This window comes from Alternaria infectoria, assembly GCF_024043175.1.
Source record: "Alternaria infectoria strain BMP 0036 chromosome Unknown scaffold_4, whole genome shotgun sequence".
Taxonomy (NCBI): domain Eukaryota; kingdom Fungi; phylum Ascomycota; class Dothideomycetes; order Pleosporales; family Pleosporaceae; genus Alternaria; species Alternaria infectoria.
The window spans coordinates 1,316,075-1,338,003 of record NW_026250693.1 but is presented as its reverse complement, the minus strand read 5'-3'; the positions used below and the strand labels follow the sequence as shown (position 1 = coordinate 1,338,003).

General features: G+C 51.8%; 9 protein-coding genes across 9 annotated transcripts; 4 read left to right on the top strand and 5 right to left on the bottom strand.

Moving 5' to 3' along the window:
• Positions 1 to 306: 306 nt before the first annotated feature.
• Positions 307 to 777, top strand: J4E92_003458 (uncharacterized protein; the record flags this gene model as incomplete). Its single annotated transcript, XM_051494855.1, has 1 exon — positions 307 to 777. One exon carries the CDS (start codon positions 307 to 309, stop codon positions 775 to 777), a length of 471 nt encoding a protein of 156 aa, XP_051355148.1.
• Positions 778 to 1,243: 466 nt separating this feature from the next.
• Positions 1,244 to 1,741, bottom strand: J4E92_003457 (uncharacterized protein; the record flags this gene model as incomplete). Its single annotated transcript, XM_051494854.1, has 2 exons — positions 1,244 to 1,702; positions 1,736 to 1,741. 2 exons carry the CDS (start codon positions 1,739 to 1,741, stop codon positions 1,244 to 1,246), a joined length of 465 nt encoding a protein of 154 aa, XP_051355147.1.
• A 401-nt stretch (positions 1,742 to 2,142) lies between these two features.
• Positions 2,143 to 2,399, bottom strand: J4E92_003456 (uncharacterized protein; the record flags this gene model as incomplete). Its single annotated transcript, XM_051494853.1, has 2 exons — positions 2,143 to 2,350; positions 2,395 to 2,399. The coding sequence occupies 2 exons, from the start codon at positions 2,397 to 2,399 to the stop codon at positions 2,143 to 2,145; spliced, it is 213 nt and encodes a 70-aa protein (XP_051355146.1).
• A 7,323-nt stretch (positions 2,400 to 9,722) lies between these two features.
• On the bottom strand, positions 9,723 to 10,734 carry J4E92_003455 (uncharacterized protein; the record flags this gene model as incomplete). Its single annotated transcript, XM_051494852.1, has 3 exons — positions 9,723 to 9,899; positions 9,954 to 10,229; positions 10,279 to 10,734. 3 exons carry the CDS (start codon positions 10,732 to 10,734, stop codon positions 9,723 to 9,725), a joined length of 909 nt encoding a protein of 302 aa, XP_051355145.1.
• A 746-nt stretch (positions 10,735 to 11,480) lies between these two features.
• J4E92_003454 (uncharacterized protein) lies at positions 11,481 to 12,178 on the bottom strand (the record flags this gene model as incomplete). Its single annotated transcript, XM_051494851.1, has 3 exons — positions 11,481 to 11,919; positions 11,969 to 12,051; positions 12,110 to 12,178. 3 exons carry the CDS (start codon positions 12,176 to 12,178, stop codon positions 11,481 to 11,483), a joined length of 591 nt encoding a protein of 196 aa, XP_051355144.1.
• A 190-nt stretch (positions 12,179 to 12,368) lies between these two features.
• Positions 12,369 to 13,024, top strand: J4E92_003453 (uncharacterized protein; the record flags this gene model as incomplete). Its single annotated transcript, XM_051494850.1, has 2 exons — positions 12,369 to 12,713; positions 12,767 to 13,024. 2 exons carry the CDS (start codon positions 12,369 to 12,371, stop codon positions 13,022 to 13,024), a joined length of 603 nt encoding a protein of 200 aa, XP_051355143.1.
• A 323-nt stretch (positions 13,025 to 13,347) lies between these two features.
• Positions 13,348 to 13,650, bottom strand: DPH3 (Diphthamide biosynthesis protein 3; the record flags this gene model as incomplete). The annotated part of the gene is made up of 2 exons (XM_051494849.1): positions 13,348 to 13,404; positions 13,456 to 13,650. 2 exons carry the CDS (start codon positions 13,648 to 13,650, stop codon positions 13,348 to 13,350), a joined length of 252 nt encoding a protein of 83 aa, XP_051355142.1.
• Positions 13,651 to 13,982: 332 nt separating this feature from the next.
• On the top strand, positions 13,983 to 16,400 carry J4E92_003451 (uncharacterized protein; the record flags this gene model as incomplete). Its single annotated transcript, XM_051494848.1, has 2 exons — positions 13,983 to 14,199; positions 14,341 to 16,400. The coding sequence occupies 2 exons, from the start codon at positions 13,983 to 13,985 to the stop codon at positions 16,398 to 16,400; spliced, it is 2,277 nt and encodes a 758-aa protein (XP_051355141.1).
• Positions 16,401 to 17,684: 1,284 nt separating this feature from the next.
• J4E92_003450 (uncharacterized protein) lies at positions 17,685 to 18,133 on the top strand (the record flags this gene model as incomplete). The annotated part of the gene is made up of 2 exons (XM_051494847.1): positions 17,685 to 17,794; positions 17,851 to 18,133. 2 exons carry the CDS (start codon positions 17,685 to 17,687, stop codon positions 18,131 to 18,133), a joined length of 393 nt encoding a protein of 130 aa, XP_051355140.1.
• Positions 18,134 to 21,929: the final 3,796 nt, after the last annotated feature.

Sequence of the window (21,929 nt, the reverse complement as noted above, 5' to 3'; positions counted from 1 at the left end):
TCAAATCTCACGATCGTTTCGTCGACATGTGCAGGGCGTGCGCAGAGTGTGCTGAGTAAAATTTTGGCAAAGGTTTGGTCCCAGGGCGTGACCGGTGATGCTTGGCGGGTGTCATAGAGAAGTTTCTGGGGATGGGCTGGGGGAGTATAAAGGGATGGGTGGGTACGTGAGGATGGAGGCATCAACACAGCAAAGCATACCACAGCCTCTAAGCAAAGCAACTACTACTACTATCAATCCATCGATCGACCTTCGAGCATATACCTCACATCGATCATCACCACAACACAAACAACCACCATCAAAATGACCAACTTCCTCTCCTCCGTTGCGGCACACGCAAAGGCCCACCACGAGAGCGTCAACGCTGCCTACAACACCTACTACACCGGCTCCTCCGCGACTACCCCATCAGCCTCCGCACAAACATCCCGCAACTCCTCCATGGCGGGTCCTTCTTCCACTCAGCGCAACCCCACCAACGCCGCCAAGGCATGGAAGGCCATCAAGCAGCACCACCGCGAGATGAACTCCGCTTTCGCCGTCTACTACAGCCCCGGCAACTCTCCCTCCGCATCCCGCAGCTCATCCCTCGCTTCCAGCCCCAGGCAGAGCGGCGAGGCACCCCGCAAGGGCGCTGCTACCGGAGAGAAGGAGATGGCTGCTGAGCTTGGCCCAAGGAACTACCAGAAGGCGTGGAGGGCTCTCAAGAACAAGGTTGTTGAGCACCACAAGAGTGTTAGCAACGCTTACGAGCAGACCTATGGCATCCACTAGACGCCTCGATTGCTAAGCACGGGGAAGATGTGGGGTTGTAATACTTGGGAAACGGAAAAGGGAAAACAAAAGTGAATTTTTGGGATGCGCATATACCACTGGGATTTGGCTCGGTAGCTAGGCGTTTTGGGATCTGGATTGGGACTGAGATCTTAAGAGATCTGATTAATATGAAAGAACGATAATATCATGATTGCGCAAACACTTCTACATGCCCATGGATGATTGTAATTTGTGTCGGTTGTAGAATTGGAAAGAAAAGACGTTGATAATAAGCTATACTCTAAAACAGACAGTCACGCCAACCTAGGAATAAACTAAATAGCCTAGAGCCTGCATTAACGTTAGGTCACCTACTTTGTAAGGTTTTAGCTTAATGTAGCCTGCAGACCCGTTCGGTTTTTTTCTTGTATGAGGTGCAGTCGCTCCGTACATCAGCTTCAACGGCTGGATATGCTCTATATAGCTAACCTGCCCCTTCACCCACGGTCACTTTCCACCCCTTCAACAGCTCGACATTCATTCCAGATGCTTCCAGGTACTTCCGCGTGTGCTCTTGCCTGTCTTTCAGCCACGTACCGTCTTTGTCTATCCCCTTGCCACGCTTACGTTTCCAATCAGCACCAGTCCATTGCCTCATCTTGCTGGTCTTCATCCAGTCCTCGAGAGCTTCGTCTTGAACACTAATACTCAGTGTACCGTGAGGAGAGAAGGATATGCGGTTGAGACTTGGGAGGAATTTCGGATCAGGATGCGCCCAAAGCGAGTTTTGAGTTGCAAACACTGCATTGTGGATGTCTCGATCTTCGACACCGTGAGGTTGTGGGGAGCGATTATCGCGCCCGGGATTAAGTGTCCAGACGTCGCATCGAAGTGATGAATAGCTCTGCATCAGCCGCATAAGGGGCAGAACATCGAAGGGACGCTGTTCCTTCTTGTCAAACTTGTTGAAGAATACCGTCATCTTCGCAGGAGGACGAGCGGGTCGGGTGGTGATCTTTTGGTCGGAATTCGTCTTGTCGGGGACGTGATGGAAAGTCTCAAGGTAGCCTTTGAGAAATCGTACGGAAATGTAAACATGAGTGAGACTGTTTTGCAGCGAGCGAAATTCCCCATGAAGTTGGCGGCATGTTTGGCCTAGTGCGAGCCAATCCTTCTTCAAGCATCGAAAGTTTGCGTATTCTGCTTCATTTGGAAGGGGCGGGTAAAGATTGAGGCGAACCATCCGATCTGGGTCTTGTGTATGCTGATCCAACAGAGGGGCAATCTCGCTGCACTTATAAGCTTCGTACTCTGTCTGCAAATCCCCAGTGACAGTTTCGTAGATCGTGTTCCGTATTTCTACAAGCTCATTAGGTTTGTATGTTACAATGCGCTTGGATGTTTTGACCTACCTGCTGGAAGAGACAGCAACTTGTTGCTCTCATTGCTCTTGGCTGCTTCGGTGATACTGCCCGCAATTGGCTGTCCCAGCGCTGTGGGCGTGGCAGATCTCTTTGCTTTCGCCGCGCGGCGGGATCGCTTGATATAGGTATCAGCGGGCCCAATGGGGCGCTTGCGTTTGCTATCAATGCTGTTAGTCGTTGGTTCGATGAATGGAGGCGCTATTGTACTTACACCATAGCGGAATTCTTCGACTTCGTGTTCCTCTAAGCGCGATGGATGAGTTGAGTATGGCGGGTGTCGTTTCAACTTTCGGTGTGCGATAGTCAGATGGATCGGAAAGTAGGGGAATAAGGCCGCTTTGATGGGGCCGAGGTGGTCACAATGAATTCAACTACCCTCATATCAGGCAGCAATGGCCTGTGTTTGGGGATACATGTAGTGAAATATTTGCCCAGATGCGGACTATCACGCCCATAGCTGCATACCATTCACTGCTTATCCCCTAGTAATGAGTCGGGATAACCCGAGCTCAGGTCAGAGTGGCTGTGGTATGAGTGACTATCAAATATTCAGCAAGTGAATATATCCATGGGCGTTGCCACAAGGCCTATGACTAGCGCTATTCCAGTACAGTGAATCGCATTTCCCATCTTGTCATGATCTCTTCATTGTTCAAGCCAGCGGCCTTGAGGAACTGTAGAATATCTTGCCTTCTTGCTCTTTCTTTGTTCATCCGCGTGAGGGCTCGTTGCGGCTGGGCGGGGAAGCTTATCAACTTTCCGTCCATCCAGTCACGTCTTGACACAGGATCGAAGACCACTCTGAAAGCTGCGCTATACCATAGATCATGGTAGTTATCAAGATTGCCCTCATAAACTCTTCGCCTCCCGTACGGACGAAACATTAACTTCGAGATAGTAAGGGCACCTTCCCGGGGCGCAAAGATATACTGGCGAAGGGGTTGCGCAAGGACCTTATACCAGTCGCCGTCTTCTTTGTAAGCACCCCAAATATTGCATTGCAGGGACGATGCGCGGTTGAAAAATCGCAAAACTGGCATTATGTCACACAACTGGTATGAATGACGTGGTAAAGCAAGCGTAATGCGTGGACCCTGATAGTCGAAAGCAATTGCTGGGTCTTCGCTTGGGTAGAATAGCTTTACAAAGTTCCAGAACTCATCAAGAGTCACAAAAGGCTGCAGGCGAGCGCGCTGGAAGGATCGGTACTCTGTGAATGTTGCGATAGCAAGTCAGTATATATCCATATATATTAACGAACACCAGACTGACCACGCATGAATTGACGTGATATCTGCCCAACAGCCAGTAAGTCTGTCTTCATAGCACAGTATCCAACATGTATCGCTGCTTGAGTGGCGGCGTTGACACGTCGCAATGGATCAGTGTCTGCCCAAGGAATGACATTGAAGCCGTTCGGCGCGCTCATAACCAGCGGACATGGGCTATTGCGTATTTGGGCAGTCGGAGGACCATTTGGATCTACTCCCCTACGCGTGATCATATATGGTCGATGAGCCACCACAAATTGATCGAACAGAGCCTGATAGATCCTGTTCCTGATCTCTGCATGATGTTAGCACTCGTGCGCGATGTAGAAGACGTCTGACTAACCTCCCGGAAATCTGAGAAGCGGATTGGTGGCGTTCACTACGGTAGCTGCTGCGGCAGCCGCTGCTCTTCTGGCGCGTACTCGGCGAGTAGCCGCAGTCTCGGCTTCGCGGCGGCGCTTAGGACTGCAAGCATTAGTGATGTGATGACGCTATTATGTGAACATACGGCATATAAGATAGTCTTTAAGTGCTTGAATACGGGTTGTATAGATATGTAATGTCCGTTCAGACTGGGAAATCGCATCGCACCGCTACTGCAGAAGAGCTTGATGTAACTCGAGTAACAAACAAAGGATGCGAGTGTAAAACTGATGACCGGTAGTGGCTTTGTGGAGACGGGGCTATCAAAGGCTCATTGTTTGAGAACAAGACATTGCCTGTACTGAATACGTAGGGAACTTGGATATTTTCAATCGATCCACGCACAGTCGCCTAAGTAGATGTGATCGTCAACAAAAACCCGACCATAGCTCTTGATCTTCGGTGCAGCCATTTGTGTGTCTTTGCGTTTCCTCTCATCAACTTGCATGGCATACAAATAGTCGTGAAGGCCAGAATCCTCGGCTATGCGGGCGCTTGGCAATGTGGATTGATCGAGACCAAGTATAGTGATGTATGCCGTCGGAGAGTCTGTGATAGCGACTACATCGCCACCATCAAAAGGCGCTGCCGTGAGCTGGCCTTCGCCAAATCCCTGCCAGCTCGCTCGGGCAGCGATATCTACCACCTCGCCGGTTGTGACATTGAGGGTAAAGGCCGTAATGACTGCTTGAAGCGGAGATTGCGAAAGTGCCCACAATGTGTTTCGAGACGCAGAAATAGCCAGAGATGATGACTGAAACTGTGTCGTATCCAAAGAAGTAGGAAGTATTCTATATCGCAGGACCGGAGTAGAATTGCTCACGAGAGTGTCACCTGCCAAAGAAACGACAATCAGTTCGTTTGACTCCTTAGTGACGATGTACATTAAGGTTTCGCTGGGATGGGCGACGATTTGTGAAGCGCTTGTGACATTACCAAGGACATCAATACCCACCACGTCCTGCAAATCCGGGTCTTCGGACATACGGAAGTTCGTAATTGACGTCAAGAGACTTCCGGAAGAGTGCGAGTCCAATGCGTGCAAGTTACGCCCATTGGGAGCCCATGCAATAGAGTGTACGTCTCCGGCGATCTCTTGGGAGTTAATAGTATCATAACCGTCTGGCGACACCCCAAAGACGATACTGCAAGTTCCTGTGCTAGCACTGCCCCATATAGCAGTGTTGTGCACGGAAGATCCTAGCTGTAGAGACACGAAGTTCGTAGTGTTGCCTGGATTGGTCAGAACGATTCATGCAGGTGTCATGATGAGAACTAACATGATGAGGGTATCTCCATGGTGCCTTCGCTGATGAGCTCGTATGTAGGCGCAATCGAGTGGCGCGTCAGGGTTCCATCCTGCGGACGACTGCTGAAGAGGTGCTGCTTCGAGCGCTACCGAATAGGTCAACGGGAATGACCCTTATTGAAGATTGATTCACGTACGTCGAGCGTCAAAGACGGCGATGCTCCACCCGCATCTCTTGCCTGAATCGTATACACTTTTCTGGATTCATCGTCCATCTCCAGCGAGTACAAGGCCCGCCCATCCGTAGTGCCGACTGCAAGATGGTGCAGTAGCGCGTTCATAGACGGTACAAATAGTACGATTGCAAGGAGAGTCAACATGGCGCCGTATGATGAGTTGAGAACCAGACCAATGTGAGTGTAAGGATATGGTTCCATCGTCTCGCAGTTTATCAGCATGTGAGCCAGCCCCTGCATGACACATTTCCGTGAAAGCGCATTGTGGGGTGCAGCTGGTGAGAGGGCTTCCAATATCGAGGGCGAATCTCTGGTGATTAACCATGCCGGTAGTTGCCTCGATCCAATATTGCCCGAAATCAGCGGCGCCTGCTGATCACGCGCGAAGGCATCTGATAGTTATTGATGCTTGACACATGATCATGGGTATGGTGACATGGCTGACTCTCTGCAAATTGCTCCTGTCGACCGGACGCGTCTCGCGGATGCCCGGAAGTAGGGATGAACATTGAGAAAGAGCCACTGTCTGATAAGTCGGAGATGTTCGTTACCGGTATTGCGCCCTGATCGCAGACGATTCGTGCGCGACGACGATGAAATACGTGGTCAGAAGGATGGTATATTGACGCTGAGATGAGGGTCATTGAAGGAGGCTGGGACGCGTGCATCGGGGCTGTCCTGTTAGGCGCTAGTGAGAGCTTACGTCATAGCCGCGAAAAGCACCATCTCCTTTCCGTCCCTCTCGCAACAACCTTTCGAAATGAAAACCAGCCACTACGCGTTGAGTATCAAACAACATTTTGAGGATTGACAGCGTTCTTCACATTTGTTTGAGCAATCGTTTAAGAATTACCTTGCTATCACCTGCTAGTGGTAAAGGGACAATACACCTGGGCAGCGCGCACGTCCACGCGCATGTACACCTGCAGTGTATGCTAAACTACATAGTCAAGGAAAGCCTGAACATCTTCCGCATCAAGCGAAGGCCCAGGCTCAAGATCGTCGCGATAAAAACTCGGAAGAAGCTCATCTACCTCGTCCAATGTTACCCGCCGATAGAATAGCTTCCGCCAAGGCCAACCTAGGAACCCACACAAAACACGTCCGCATTTCGCCAGTCTCCGTTTAACAGACTCGTACTTTTCCTCGATGTACATTTGACAGCGACCGATCACCCTTGCCGGCATCTCATCCTCGTCCCACAACAAATCCCAACGGCAATTCAGCAGAACAGCTCGAAATGAAAGACGCGTCTTCAATTTCACTCCGTGATCGTGACGAAACGACTCAAATCCAGGAGTGCGCGCAGATAACGGCGTATACTTCCATCCTGCCGGGCCTGCAGCGAGCGGCGAACAGTTCGTGTAGCTTACATGCAGTGGAGCCGGAATATGCGGACGCTGAAGGACCGGTTTGCTACGAGGATTGGTCTTCGGGTGATAAGAGAAGTAGTCCTCTTGCGCTGTGGGTTGGAGTGTCGCATATGTTTCGGTCCGTGTAACCACGCGTGTGTTTGCTCGACCGTTCATCGTCCTTTTTCCCTGTCCTTGGAACATGTATTCACGCCGTCTGAGAATGGTGAATAGGCGGGTGAACGCTAGGATATAGTACTGATACCACATTGTGCGGGTAGAACATGCGCGCTTTGTCTGGCACATGATGTCTGATTCTGAGGTCTCACATGCGCCTTTCACGCACACTGCCGAAGTGACTGGGTGTTTAACAGCCTGTACATCGTTGAGGATACTTCGGTATCGTTCAGGGTGTCGCGTTGATACCAAATCGTCGACTCTTCTTAGTGTACGCCGCCTATCCTGCCAACATAGACCCATTCACCGTCTCCTTGTACACGCCACGGGCTTGCGAAAATCTGACTCTTTTCCTCAGTGTCGTTTTCGGCGACGTCCAGGTACCACTGTTTCCACGTTGAATCCCAGGTCCAGTCTTCCCACGCACGTAGCATTTCTACCGCGACATCCGGCATCAGATTTACACCAGCCATGCTCACATGCTCCCACACGTTCCTGATCTCATTCAACTTCCAGCGCGAAAGATAGAGGTATGTTTGCTGAGAGGGTATGTAGGTGTAGAACTCATGCCAGGCAGGATCCCAAGTCCAAGTATACGCTGACAAGGTCTGCTGTGGGGTAGTCTGTTCACCGGGGCTTGTAGAGGTGATCAATTGGTCGAGCAGCGTGATCGCGTTTGAGAGGTCGATGATGTCGAGAATAGTTGGAAGTGATATGTTGAGTAATTGATCTGATGGATGCCAGTCTCCTCGCGATCGCAATCGTTGTTCCAACACCCGTAGTTGCATTTCCAGAGCTTCCAGGTGAGTCTTGATCTCTTTGTCAGGCGAGGTTATGATAAGCATATTTCCCGTGCTGTTCTTATCATCAGCGGAAGAGAAGGGTCTTAAAACGAACCCCTCACGCCCTGCTCTGGTGTCTGCGATAAATTTCCTTGTCGTTTGCTGAAGTGTGACGACGGCCTCTGTGAGATCTAGCGCTCGATCTCCATTGATTGCTGAGGATGCCATGCTCAATCTCGTTGTGCTTTGGTCGAAATACTCTAGTGCAGTGAAAACTGCTGGATAAGTAATGATGCTTAAACAAGCATTGCGCACCTTGTCCCAGGTGATGTTGTCAAGCAACAGATCGCCGATACAGCCGAAATTTAGCCCTCATCGCCACCGTGGAATATTGCATACCCATAACAAGATGCGAGAACCTTCATGGACGCGGGCAGCCATCTTTGCGTATATCTAGTGCTGATCGATTCGAGGTCACAGTATGAAGTGCAGGAAATAACCTGAAAGCTGAAATTTGGCGCCGCTTTGGTCGATGACCTTGGGAGGTTGGGAAAAGGCGATGACGTCATTGCTGTCAAGCTCCACGACTTCGTTGTGCTTCGCTAGCCTCATGCGCATTGCGTACAAACTCGAATAACAACCAAATCATGAGGGAAGACACAGATTATCATCTCTACAGATACCGAAAGATCGAAAGCCGGGTAAAACACAATGGGGCTGATTCATTCATAGATACTAGTCGTCCACAGAGACGCAACTCGTAAGACTTTGATAGAAGCAAACTGGGAACTCGATATTGTTCGTGACCCATTGACGTGGAAATGCGGCTTTCGATCATCAAACAAAAAAAGGCCAACCCACAGAATACTCCCATGAGACGTGTTCAATATCATTTCGTCTTCCACCACGCTCCCCGAACATTCACCCAAACCCCACATAGTACTTCCTCAACGTGACTCGAGTCATGCCACACCAGCAATATACACACATAACACGTCCCATTCCTGCCCATAGACATGTCCCTCAATTTGACCCCACATGTCCCAGACAAAACTAACAACAGAACCAAACGCTTTCTTCACCACAACCAATCTCCCAACTAAAAAAAGATTCCCTAAGAATGGCGTCCACACTATCCTACACCTTCACCCCACCAGCATACTACCCCACATCCACATCATCCCCAACATACCACCCCGCCCTCCACTACCGGCCCTCCATCCCCCCAGACTACCTCCCAAACGACGAATACCGCTACCTAGTCAAGCAACAGCATCGCTCTCGCCTAGAAGCGCATTTCGCACAACCCTCTCTCTCCTCGACCCGAAACATGATACCAAAGACGCCGTACCAAAAGCAAGGTAACTTGAGCCGTGAGCGCCGGGCAGAGATATCTGCCGCGAAGTTCGCCACGCGTGCGGCTTTAGGGGCGGGTTTTGATTTCACTGATGAGGGATTTGATAGGATGCGGGCGCTTGATGACCCACAGCGGTCTTGGACTAGGCCGGACGAAGACGAAGACTCGGATGAAGAGCCCATTCCAGCGAGGTATATCGCCGAGTTCAACGAGGAGATGCGGAAGTTTGAAAGGATGTATGATCAAGATCAGCATCGTTCTGACGTTCACGCATCGCGACATAACCAACCAGGTACGTATACTGATACTAAGCCCCTGCCGCCTTACAAGCCTTCGCTACCGCCTCCTGCCCGACGTGACAGCGGATTCGAGGAGAAGACTGTATGTGAGCCGACACCCCAGCTTCAAAGTAAGTTCAGCTGGGACAATCTCAACGATACCGATGACAAGTCCCCAAAGCGGCTAAGTTTCTGGTTTCGTCATCGCCGGAGCCGCAGCGTAGAAGCTACCAAAGTGCCTGAAAAGAAGAAAAAACGTAGAACATGGTAGGTCAGCAATGAAAAAAAAAAGGTAAAAGTGAACACGGTGAGAATGCAGTGTGATGTGTGTAGTCACGAATATGTACATTGAATTGTTGGTGACTGCCATGAGGCTTGGCTGTAGTGTATGGTAGCTCTTCATTTTCGATGCGTCTAAGCAAAGCCGAAGAACTTCATGTCGTCCGCACCCCGAATGGGGACGGTGTGGCCGACACCAGCAGCGTAGATACCCTGAACGTCAGGACCGTAGATGGTACTGGTGTATCCGCTCTGGGGGTCGTTGGCCTTGGTGCTCTGGGGCTTGTCGTAGTTGTAGCCGAAAACGCCAGCCTTACCAATATCATTAGCACGTGGTTGTTCAAGAACTCAAATCGGGAAACTCACCCATTCCTTCATGGTCTCCTGGTAGTTCTGTGGGCGCAAAGTGGTGTCGGCGCTGCCGTGGTAGACCTGCATCTTGGGGCGGGCACCGGTGTAACCGGGGTACATGTTCTTGACGACGGTGGCCCAGGCTTGGGGAGTGGCGATGGAGTTACCCTGGGCGCAGGTGCTGTTCCAGGCGTCGACTCCGTTGGCGGCGGAGGCGAAGCAACCGGCGGCGACACCGGAGTAGGGGATGGCGGCCTTGAAGATGTCGGGGTAGGTAGCGGCCATGACGTTCTGAAGCGGGTTAGCATTTATGACATGATCAGGACTCCATCAGACGTACGGTCATCATGGCGCCACTGCTGGAACCGGTAACGAAGACCTTGGACGAGTCGGCCTTGTACTCCTTGACTGTCCACTTGACCATGTTGGCAATGGTGTTGCTGTCTCCTCCTCCCTCGTGGCTCAGAGTGGCCTTGCTGCTGACATCCCAGCACTTGCCCTCGTGAGGGGACTCTGGGTAGATGACAATGAAGCCATACTGCTCAGACAACTTGGCGTAAGGGCTACCGGTGTAGTATGCCTGCGCGGTACCAGTGCAGTAGTGGATAGCGACAATAACTCCTGGCGACGCCGCAAGCTTCTTGGGCACGTAGATGTAGAAGCCAGCCTTGGTGGGCGCAGCACCAAAGGAGGTGACCTGGGAGAGAGCGCCGGGTGTCACGGCACGCTTGGCGATGTCAGTGGTTGCAGCCGCAGCTACGGATAGGAAGCTGGTGACAGCAGTGAGGAAGCGCATGATGTTGACTTGGAATGAATGAACGCGGTGGGGAATCCAAGAGCCTTGGGATACAGACCTTCTTATAAAGCTTGTCTTCAGCCGGAGCGTGCGTGCGGTTCAAGGGATGCGGTCTGCATTGAAACGATCTCCCCGAAACTATGCAGCAATCAGCAGTAGCGGAAATGAGGTCACGCAGTTCTCGACTAAAGTGTTTCTCCCCACATCTTCGGCGCCACAACGTAGATGAAGGGCTGACAGTTGTCATTCGTCCTCTAGTGGGACTTGGAACGAACTAGTGAGCGGTAAATTAAAAGCTTGTTTCCATTAATCCTAGCTCGGCATTGGTTCCAGGCGCGACGTTTCGAACATATACCGACCCTTGACCTTTACCATGTGTTTACCCGGTCCGGGGAAATTCACAACAGTAACCCCACAGGACAGGTAAGCAGGCGCGCTATATGTATAGAGGTCGCATGCGACATGGAAGAATTGTTTGCGAGTCCGCCGAGCCTGTGCGGACAGGATGAGGGGGTTTGAGTAGTGCCGAGGAGTCTGACACGATACTGACTGTGGGTGCCATGCTGATGCGCCGGGCCCAGATCTAGACGTTGAGGAGGCCGGTGCGCTTGGTGAGCTCTGGTTTCGCCGTTGGGTCGTTGCTCTTGAACAATCGAGGCTGTGTAAGCGGTTGGGCTATTCGGCGCGCCCAACGCTTCGAGCGCAACGCTTCTGGCTTCACGGATCTTGATCTCGTACTCTCTTCTTCATCTTCCAGCCCACATGCCATCGCCCCTTCCTAGACCGCCGAAGGTCAGTCCACCCATAACACCGCCACCGCCGCCAATGTTCTTGCCTTCATTGACAGGTCTCTTGGCGACTCTTCCCTGTGCCTTGACGCCTTGAATGACTTTGTCCAACTGCGTCTCTACTACGACTCCGCCCACTATCATCTCACCCAGTGTCGCATGTAATGTCTCGAAGTTGAAGATCAGATCCAGCTCGCATACGTTCTCGAAAAGACCATCGAGGGCTTGGACGAAGACCTGGATGAGATCAAGAAGCGCAAGGGGCGATTCGGTGGATGTAGATATGACGATGAAGTAGAGAGTCGCGTAGTGGCGGTAGGTGACGAGGGAAGGTGTGTCGTTGTGGGGCGTCGTGGGTGTGCTGGATTTGGAGCTGCTGGCAAGGAGCGGCGGGAGGCTAGGTACATGTTAGCGAGAATACTGTCCAAGACCATGGAAGAACGCACGGTAAGAAGTTACATGCTGAGTTTGGGCGGTTGGCGACGAGGGTGAAGATCTCAGAGATGAGTCGCTGCTGGACGCTGGTTTCCTGGGCGGTGGTGAGTACGGGAGCCCTGGAGCGCAATGTCAGGTCACGTGTAATGTACCAGCTGTGTGTAGAACTTGGTCAGTCGCGGCTGGCCGGCATTGTTGAAGACGAGGACTGCGTTGATCATGGTGTGGATAGGTGGTGGTGAGGCGCACACTGGCGTTGGACATGTCCCACCGAAGGATGCGGGGAGGCGCGCGAGGGTCCATGCTCCTCCAGCTTGCGTCCAGCCCAGGAACAGAACACTCTCCCGCTACTCCGCAACTTCCACCACCAACACTCCTCTCAAGTACACCAATCCATCCAATTCAGTCACAATGAAGCCAGCTACTCGATTCGTCAGCACTGCCGTTCGTCGCGCCGCCCGATCTTCCCTCCGCGTCCAGTCGCCCGCCAATTGCATCATCGCCAGCCGAGCTCCTGCCATCAGCCATGCTACCCCCGTTCGCAGCTTCCACGTGTCAATGGGCATGAGGGTGGGCATCATGCCTGGCGAGGAGGACCCGAAGCCCAAGGAGAGTGAAGCCCACGACGAACCTGGCAAACCCACAGAGCTCTCAATAGAAGAATTCCACGAGCGCGCAGACTACTACCTGGGCGAGCTGGTACAGAGGTTAGAGGAGGCCCAGGAGAACGACCCGGCCATCGAAGTAGACTACTCCGTCAGTCACGATTACAAAGCACAACGTTGGATTGGATACTAATTCGATTGCAGGCTGGCGTCCTCGAAGTCACTTTCCAAGAGAACACATTCGTACTGAACAAACAACCCCCGAACAAGCAGATCTGGCTCAGTTCGCCAATCTCCGGGCCGAAGCGATTCGACTGGGTCGTCGCACAAGAGGGCATGGACTTCAAGGAGGGCGGTGGCATCGGCGACTGGGTATACATGAGGGACGGCAGCTCGCTCACTGAGATTCTCAGGAAAGAGCTGGGCGTTGACGTCAGTGTAGATGACCAGGTCCCGCGTTAATAGAGCGTGCTATAGTCAGTAGCACATGCTCTAGTACGTCGTCCCGTCGCAGAGCATATTTGGGCAGATAGCCTCTTCTGGCCAGGAGAGTATACACGATGATACGGTAGCAAATAGCGAAAAGCGACAACAATTTATGATTGCGCATTCCCAACTCTGCTTCCCCAAACATTCCATGTGGTATCTCCCTGGTCTTTGAGAGACTGCGACCACGTTGTATAGCCAACTTCCCCCAAACGCCGATATATGCATTCCAACGCCGTAGATACTGGGAGACATGGTATGGAACCTCGTAAGGTGGTATGAATTGATAGTCGAGGAACCTAGGCGGTAATCGCGACGCTCTTGGGCGCATCGTCGTTCTCTGGTGGGAGATCGGACTGCAACATGTCAGTGCTCAAGTCTCGCCATGTACTGAGTAGAAGACATACCGGGTCGAAGATGATGCGTATCATCAGACTACAACTGGGACAGCGCGCAATGTCCTCTCCGTCGCGCATGTCATAGATGGAGATCTCAAAACGGTCGCCGCATGGGCACGGGTGGTGGTATATTTGCAGCGTCTCGTCATAGAAGCAGTCTTCGATTTCGATCTCATCGTAGAGGTTCAGCTCTTCGTCGGCCATGTTGGGTAGGTGTGCGCGTGGAAAGAGCGATTGAGTTCGTCGCCGACTGCGAGGAAGTGGCGGGGTGGGTGGGAACTTTTGGCCGGCACGCTAGCCATGGACCTGCATTGATCCGCCCGTCCATTCACATCACCAGAAGCTCCGAACACGTACCGTAACGTCGAGGCCGCCCGCCTACCCCGTCTGCGACTTTCATCTGCACCCTACCATGGGCGCGCACCTGAGACACGAAAAAAACTGAACAGGTTTGCAGACTACATCAAGACAAGAACCTTCAAAGTGGGTGACCTAACGTCAACGTAGGCTCTAGGGTGTTCAGCACGTCTAGAACCATGGGCGACGTCGAGTCCGCCACGGTGAAGCTCGCGGAGCTGCTGCGACACCCAGAGGACCTCGACAAGATACCTGCGCTGAAAGCAGAGTTCATGCGCAAGAAGGCGGCTGTAGACGGACAATTACGCCATGGGTTGAAAGAGCAGCTTGAGTTGACCCAGTCGGGTATGAGCAGCATCACCGAGGGTCAGCGCACCGTCAACCTGATCAAGGAGGGTAAGTAGCTGCCACGGATAGTCCTCAAGATATCCTGCTAACTTATTACTAGTATGTAGCTCCCTTGCTATGCTTTGCCAACGCGGTTCTGAGACCTCTTATTATTCGTGCTAACAGATTCATAGGAGATGATGAAGATAGACAAGCTATGCGCCGAGGCCCAGAATATGATTCAGGACTTCCCGCACATCAACCTGGTTGCGCAAACACACAAGAATTTCGAATCGGTGGAGAAGATGCGCAATGACATCGAGGCCTTTGAGGAGCGCCTGGAGAACCTCGAGATCCTGCTGGCACAGGACGACGAAGACCCCGCGAACCAGCCGAACCTGCTACAAGTACACTACGGTCTAACGCAACTACGAGACATCCGCGACGAAGCCATGGGCCAGATCAAGAACAGCGACACTTCCACCGAACTCATCGATAACCTCACACTCGAGAGCGGTATTACGGTGCAGGACCTCTTCGCGCGCTTGGACGACGTCGTAGAGTGGTTTGACAGGCATATCGGCGAGGCGTGCATAAACCTCATACAGTTGGTGCAGACCGACAACGTAGGCATGGTGGTCCGCTTGGCCGTCGTGATTGAGGAAGAAGAGAAGACGGACAAGAAGATCAAAGCGCTGCAAGATGCACAGAGAGAGTTCGGAGATCTCGCCTCTCGCTTCAAGTCCATCACACAAGGGCCCAAGGAGCTTCGCGGCTACAAGGAGAAGTTCATTACCTCCATCGAATATGTTTGCAAGGCAGAGATGGACGGAGTGAGAGAACAGTTCCAGGAAGACCCCGAGAAGGTCGAAAAGTACTTCAAGTGGTACTTCAACAACCTGAACACAGTCAAGCTGGGTATGGTCGAGCTCATGCCGAAGAAGTGGAAGATCTTTGACACATACACCAACATCTACCACAAGCAGATGCACGACTTCCTCATGGAGTTTGCCGATGATGAAGCTCTTGGGCCGCAATACTTGCTGGCTGTCATCAACTGGGTGGACAAGTACTACGTCAAGATGCAGAAGCTTGGGTACTCAGAAGAGCAACTACAGCCACATGTCATCGACAACCGCAGTCCCGAGCTGATACGGACCTACCGCTCCGTCATCATCCAGGCTGTGGATCAATACATGGAACGCATCAATACACAGGACCGGCAGAGATTCGTGCAGCAAGACAAAACTGCATATGAGACCAACTTTGACGGCATCCTCCAAACGAAGGCTCTTGGAGACGTCTGGACGCTTTTTAGCCAGAACATCGGTGTCGCTGCCAGTAGTCAGCGTCCCGACGTTGCTGATGGTGTAGTCGACTCCATGTTCCGTGCCCTATTGTCTCGCCAGCGTATATGGACGCAACTGATCGACGAAGAAAAGGCCAAATACCTCGGACCTACTCCCGCGCAAGATGAAGATGATATATACGTCTTGCAGGAGTGGCTCATCGCTCTTGCAAATGACCAGATCATCTGCATTGACGATGACATTGACGGCAGTGGTCAAGCCTCCTTCCTAAGCGTCTTTGAGCGTGAGGTCACGCCTATCGTCTCTCAGGATTACATGATCGACAAGCTGGCCAAGAATGTGGACGAGGCCAAGAATGGCTATATTGACATTTCATCGCACTGCATACAAGTCTTTAGCGAGCTCATCTTCATGGTCGATCTTAAGCCTGTGCTTTCCAAATTCTTCACCGTCGAGTGGTACCCGAGGCAGGATATGGCATCGATCATCACAACGTTTAAAGACTACGTGGATGAGTTTCTCCCTAGGATCCACCGCTCGCTACAGGATCTTATCATCGATTCTCTCGCTGACGAGCTGCTGGTTCAATATCTCGGGGCTGTGCGCAACAAGGGTGCCAAGTTCAAGAGGACGGATCAGTTTGCAGACAAGATGAAAGATGACCTCTACACGGCGTTCGACTGGTTTATGTCGTTTGGTGAGCAAGGTCGCGATATCAAGGACCGATGGCGCGCTGTGCAACAGTTCCTCAAGCTGCTGGAATGCGACAAGTCGCAGGTGCAGTTTGCGTATGTGGAGTTCAAGAATGCTTATCGGGATGTTAGTATTACATGGGTGGAAGCTGTTTTGAGAACAAGGGATGACTTTGACCGGGGCATGTTGAACGCGGTTAAAGCAAAGGCCGCAGAACCTATAGCAGAGGATGCGCCTCCTGATCCGATCATGGGCAGGGTGAAGTAAGGCTTGATTTGGCATATATCAATTTCGGAGAGGGCATCTCATACAAGGGAAAAAACTGAACAGGTCTAGAGCCTACATCGACGCCAAGTCACCTATCTGGTAGGTTTTCATGTCAATGTAGGCTGCTGGCCTGTTTGGTTTTTTCTTGGTTGGCCTGAAGGCATGTCTGGCGTTGGAGGTGTGTAATATGGAGTCAGTGTCGCAGTCGCCGGCAATACGGCATCACTAACGACTCTAGAGCAACACGAGATACCCCGGATTTCTGTTCGTCACTAGATTAGCGAATACGAACTTCCTCACATCATGTTCACTGAGCGAAAAGTGAAAAGTGTACGATCGCATCGTATTGCTGACTTTCTTGCGGTATGACGTCTGCAGACCCCTATCCGCAGTTCGCGCGCTCCCATCAAACACAAAAGCAGCGATGGGCGAGGATGAGCAGCAAGATCGACAGGTACATTTCCTCGTCGACGGGAGCATTCATGATCGAGGTGATAGCCTAGTCCCATCACGGCTAGCGTCAGGGGTCCGCCCACCGGCGTCTCAGAACGGTGGAAGGCGCCGCGTGCTAATATTGAGCCGTTCCTATCAAAATGACCTTAATATGCAGGCCGCATTTTTGGTTGGAAGCTGTGATTAGGGATGTTTCGAAACAACTCATCCTCGAGATGTCGCGTGCTGCAATGGAAATAGAACTCAACGCCTTTGTAACAGTAAAAGCAGTCTGAACAATCGTAACGAGGCGCGCGAAACACAAAAAGCGCAGCATGACGCGCAACACTCCCCCACATTCATCGCGGCAATGGCAAGGCTTTTGCAAACCTCATGCCGCGCACCTACCAACCGTCGATCAACAAACACAATTTCCGCTATCGCCCACCCCAACCTGTGAGCAATCCAGCATGCTCGCCACACCTGACATGCAAGGATGACCCAACCAATCTAGACCACCGCCCGCGAGGAAATGAACCAACTCAGTCGATCGATGGGCAAGGCTGGCGCGTCCTCCACCCACCCCATCACCTGTCATATGACTACTAATAAGAGGGCTGTATAAGACCCATTGGACCGCCTCATATCTCTCCTACTACTCTTCTTCTCTCATCATCCTACGATCCAAACATAATCTATAGTACCTAGTGTTCTATTAGCCACTCATTTTTTTCTTGCAAGCCAAGTCAAACTCACAGTCTTTACTACCACCAACCACTCAACGACTCGACTTTACGTCTCCTAACGCCTTATACCCAATTTACCTTCTCCCAAATTCTATCAACATTCAAGATGCGTTTCTCCGTCGTCGCCGCTTCCCTCGTCGCTGTTGCTGCTGCTCAGTACGGTGCTCCCGCTGCTGAGGAGTCCTGCTCTGCTGCCGTCACTGTCACTGTCACCGAGTACGTTTATCCTCTTCCCATCCATTATCGACTTTCGTACTAACAACCATATCCAGGACTATGCAGCACACCCCCGTCGCTCCCTCCATGAGCTCCGCCTACTACCCCACCACCGCCCCCATGGCCCCCTCCTCCGCCCCAGTCATGGGCGGCACCGGCGTCCCCATGGTCCCCGATGCGTCCTCCGTCGGCACCGGATACGCCATGCCTACCGGCACTGCCGCCCCCACTGGCAGCATGACCGGTCCTCCTCCCTCTGAGTTCACTGGTGCCGCTTCTGGCCTCAAGGTCGGTGGTGCGCTTGCTGGTGTCGGTGCCGTTGCTGCTTTCTTCTTGTAGATCGAGTAATAGGCATGGTGGTTTGAGATGGATGGAGAAGGGGATGGAAGAGAGATTGCGGTTGTTGCGATACCCAAAGGGTTGCGTTCTTTGTTTAGTACCTTTTTGAATTGATGTTTGAGCCCGGTTGTGGCTTTTTATGAACATGGCTCTGCTGTTGGTGATGTTCTGGTGGTTCGTGAAAGATATCTGTAGTGACGGGGTGAAGAGCTTTCGCTGACAGTAAGGAGATCGTAATGGGGGAGACGCTCTCATAGAGTCCATGTCTGACAGATCTTTTGACTGACTAGATATCCTACTTTACCCCCTTCTCCGGAAGAGTCTCCTCAGAAGATTTTTGACAGGGTTACCGCAACCAGCGCCGTCACTGCGACTCCTCTTCGCTATACCTCCACCTTTCAATGGAACCACCCACTGGACATCTCTCTTTACCCTTGGCTGTGGACGAGGCGAAGGCAGCGGATAGTAAGGGTAATCGCCCTCCCTAATGACCGGCAACGAACCCTGAACCTCTGGTCCCAATTCCTGGGCTCTTGTCTCCCGCTCCACTTCAGTCCCTGGTCGTCCTGTCTGTTGCGGTTTTTCCATGTGCTGAATCTTCTCATCTTGTTCACGGACAGCATCTTGAGCCGCATCAGTAAGCGCAATACTCCATCGTTTCGTATCCGCACTCTCAGCCTCTATCTCTTCTCTTCCGTATTCTTCGTCTTCACCATAAAGGTCCAAGTCATCAGGCAGGATATCGCTCATCCGCGTAGTTTGTGAGCCCCAACCTCCTCCTCCAGCTGCCCATACGCCAGATATGTTCACACCACCAGATGAACTATCAGACAAATCTAGAGAGCTAATACTACCATTGTGGCAAGTGCGAGGCATTGGATATGCAGGCAAATCTTCCGTAGATCTTGAAGTACGGAGAACGTGATTAGCGTGAAAAAGAGTAAGTGCAGGAGATGGCGGAGATGGCGGCAGAACGGGCGAGTCAGTGCGGAAAGATGTTGGGCTGAGGGTTACCGTCGGGCTGAGGAGGAATGCTTGAGTGCCGGGGAACACAGGGAGAGTATTACCACTCGTGTGGAAGGTTGTTGTTGTTGTAGGTGTTGGACTAAGCAGAAACGTTTGCTTAACAACTGCATTCGTGGTAATCGTCATATTGGGGTTGCGTCGTGGCATTATCCGCGTTTTTCGCGCTGGGTCGAGCGCAGGGAAACGGTGGGTGATGAATGTGTTCGTGGATCTTCTCGTGATCGGTTTCCAACGGAGAGCTGCGAAGCGGTAGGCGAAGAGTGCTGCGTAACAGGACAGCGAGACTTGCATTCTTGCTGGAGGCTTTCATAGTAGGCTTATCACATAAGTAAAGGGTTGAGCGTTGGAGATGCAGTGGTGAGTGAACAAGGACATTGTGGCTGTGTGGGAGTGGACGGAACAAAGAGATAACAGCGGTGATGGAATTTAGGATGGAAACAAAGGAGTGATGATGGTAAACTGCGCGAACAGTGGGTATTATATACTATGGAACAGTGTAGACGAACACTTCGACTAAATAGCCATTTCGTCGGGCTTTCAGGAAGACTCTATCAGCTTCAGACTTACGTAGATAGCTAACGCAACATTGAGATACCCCTTCCTCACCATCATCTCCCCCTTCTGCAACAAGCAAGCTCACACTCCGGGTCGCAGCACCCAGGCATCGCTCCAGGGCCCATTTGCCTCAACGCTGCATCGGTAGCAGCTTCGTCGAGAGCAAATGTTGCTCGTGCAATAGCAGCCTGTGCTCTGTCAAAAACCATGCGTTCTTTAGCCCATTTTTTCGCAGCAGCCGCTTTCTCGGCTTCCTCTTTTCTCTTGGCAGCTTCTTCAGCACTAAGAGGCGGCTCGTTGCGACCCTGTATCTTCTCTGCAAACCACGACTTAGCTTTGCGCAGTCCAGATCGCCCCGATGCTGCGATTTCAGGTAGGACTTTGGTCTCATTCCATGTCGATAAGTGATGGGTGCTTTTTCTGAGATCTTTAGAACTTTTCTTGAGAAGTAGCCGGCTGTTGATTGGTACCTTGTTGCCCAAGTTAAGCGCTCGTGTGGTAGCTACATCAGTAGCGTGATTGCCTGGAGGAGATCGTGGTGTGTTGATTTCCCACGGAGTGGTATGTTCTAGCCCCCATCTGTCAGGTACTTCCGTGGTATCGCTACCTGCTTTGCTCTCGGTGTCGCAATCGCTTAGAACAAGTCGTGGCTGATCGTTTCGCCCGAAGGCGACACTTATAGCTCCTCTCCTGTTCCGATTTTCCGTAGTATTGCTATCTGTGTCTGTGATGCAATCGCTTAAAACGGAGCGTGGTCCATCGCTTTGTCCAAGAGCAATGTGACCAGGTGCTGGTCTATCGGGTGACTCTGTGGTAGGGCTTTCTGTATCTGTGTCGCAGTCGCTTAGAACAGAGCGTGTGCTGGTAGTTTGGTTGACTACGGTGTACTTGCGCTCTCGTCTCTTGTGCGCTTCGCCGTTGTCGGAGTCGGTAACAGAGTCAGTTCGAGTGGAACCTTGCCTATACTCATGTTGGTAAACCTGGCTGCGACGCATTTGTATTGACTGAACGTGTGAGCTATAGGAACTTCGATTGCTGCGATTGATCTCAGGAGCCTCATCTATCAGGGCTTCGTGTGAGATGCTAAGTGTCTCTTGTTGTACGAGAGCTGTTGGAGGAACAGACGTTGGAGCAGGCGGTAGCGTTTCAGCATTTGCGAATCTCATCGGAACTTCTGCACGGATTTCCTCCCACTGTTCTTTTGTCGAGAATGGTGGGCAGGCGACGATGTGCTTAGAAAACCTGTCTGTTGGTGCTGGCTTGGTATACCTTGGAGACGGGAAAGGCGCTGGGTGAAGATGTTCCCTATCGTACAGTTGCTCAATGCCGACTATTCCGTGACGACGAGACGACCGACCGACTGCCGCGGAAGGGATTGTTGCAGGAGATGACGATCGTGCATTTGAAATGCCAGACCCAGGAGATATAGCAGAATTCACCGTCGGCTCAGCGGCGTTCTCACTTTGGTCTGCTCGGAAAGTAGCCCGAAGATCTCTGTCACGCGATTTGTGTGGAACGTCGCAAGCTTCCATCCTCTCAATTTCATACTTGCGTTGTCTGGCACTCATCGAGCCCCAAGGGTGAGATGGCATGTTAGTCACAGGCGATATGTCTCAATCCGGTTGAGAGCAGCTCACCGGAAACTTCCTCTCAAAGTGCGGAGAAAAGGCAGGGCCGATGTGTTTGGGCAACAGCACTGTAAAGGTACATGTTTGATGGAGGAAGAATGGTGAAATATCGAATACATGCTAGATGGTGGTCGAAGGAGGATTGATGAGCAATCAAGATCGTCGCGATTAACATGGAGAAACAAGACTGTGGTAGAGAAAATGCAGCGTAGAGGGGTGCGAGAACAGAAAGAAAATGTTCTCTTCAAACAATACCAGAGGTCAGCGTCTCACTCCCAAATATCCTCATTTGGAGCCTTCTTCTCCTTCATCCTTTCCGGCCTGCGACCAGATATCCTCATCTGACATGTCAGTCATGTTGTCCTCATCCGTCCCCTCCGATGAGCTGTCCGAGGAAGTAGCTGGAATAAGCCACTCCCGCAGATCAGGATCCTTCCTCAACTTTGTGTGTTTCAGACCGCTGAGTACTAGACGGTCAGTCCGACGATAGTCGTTCAAATCGTACCGCTTAGACTCGTCTATCTTACAATAATGCCCTAAGTCCTCGCCTCCATCGCGCTTATAGTGGGCATTGAGATTGTGACAAG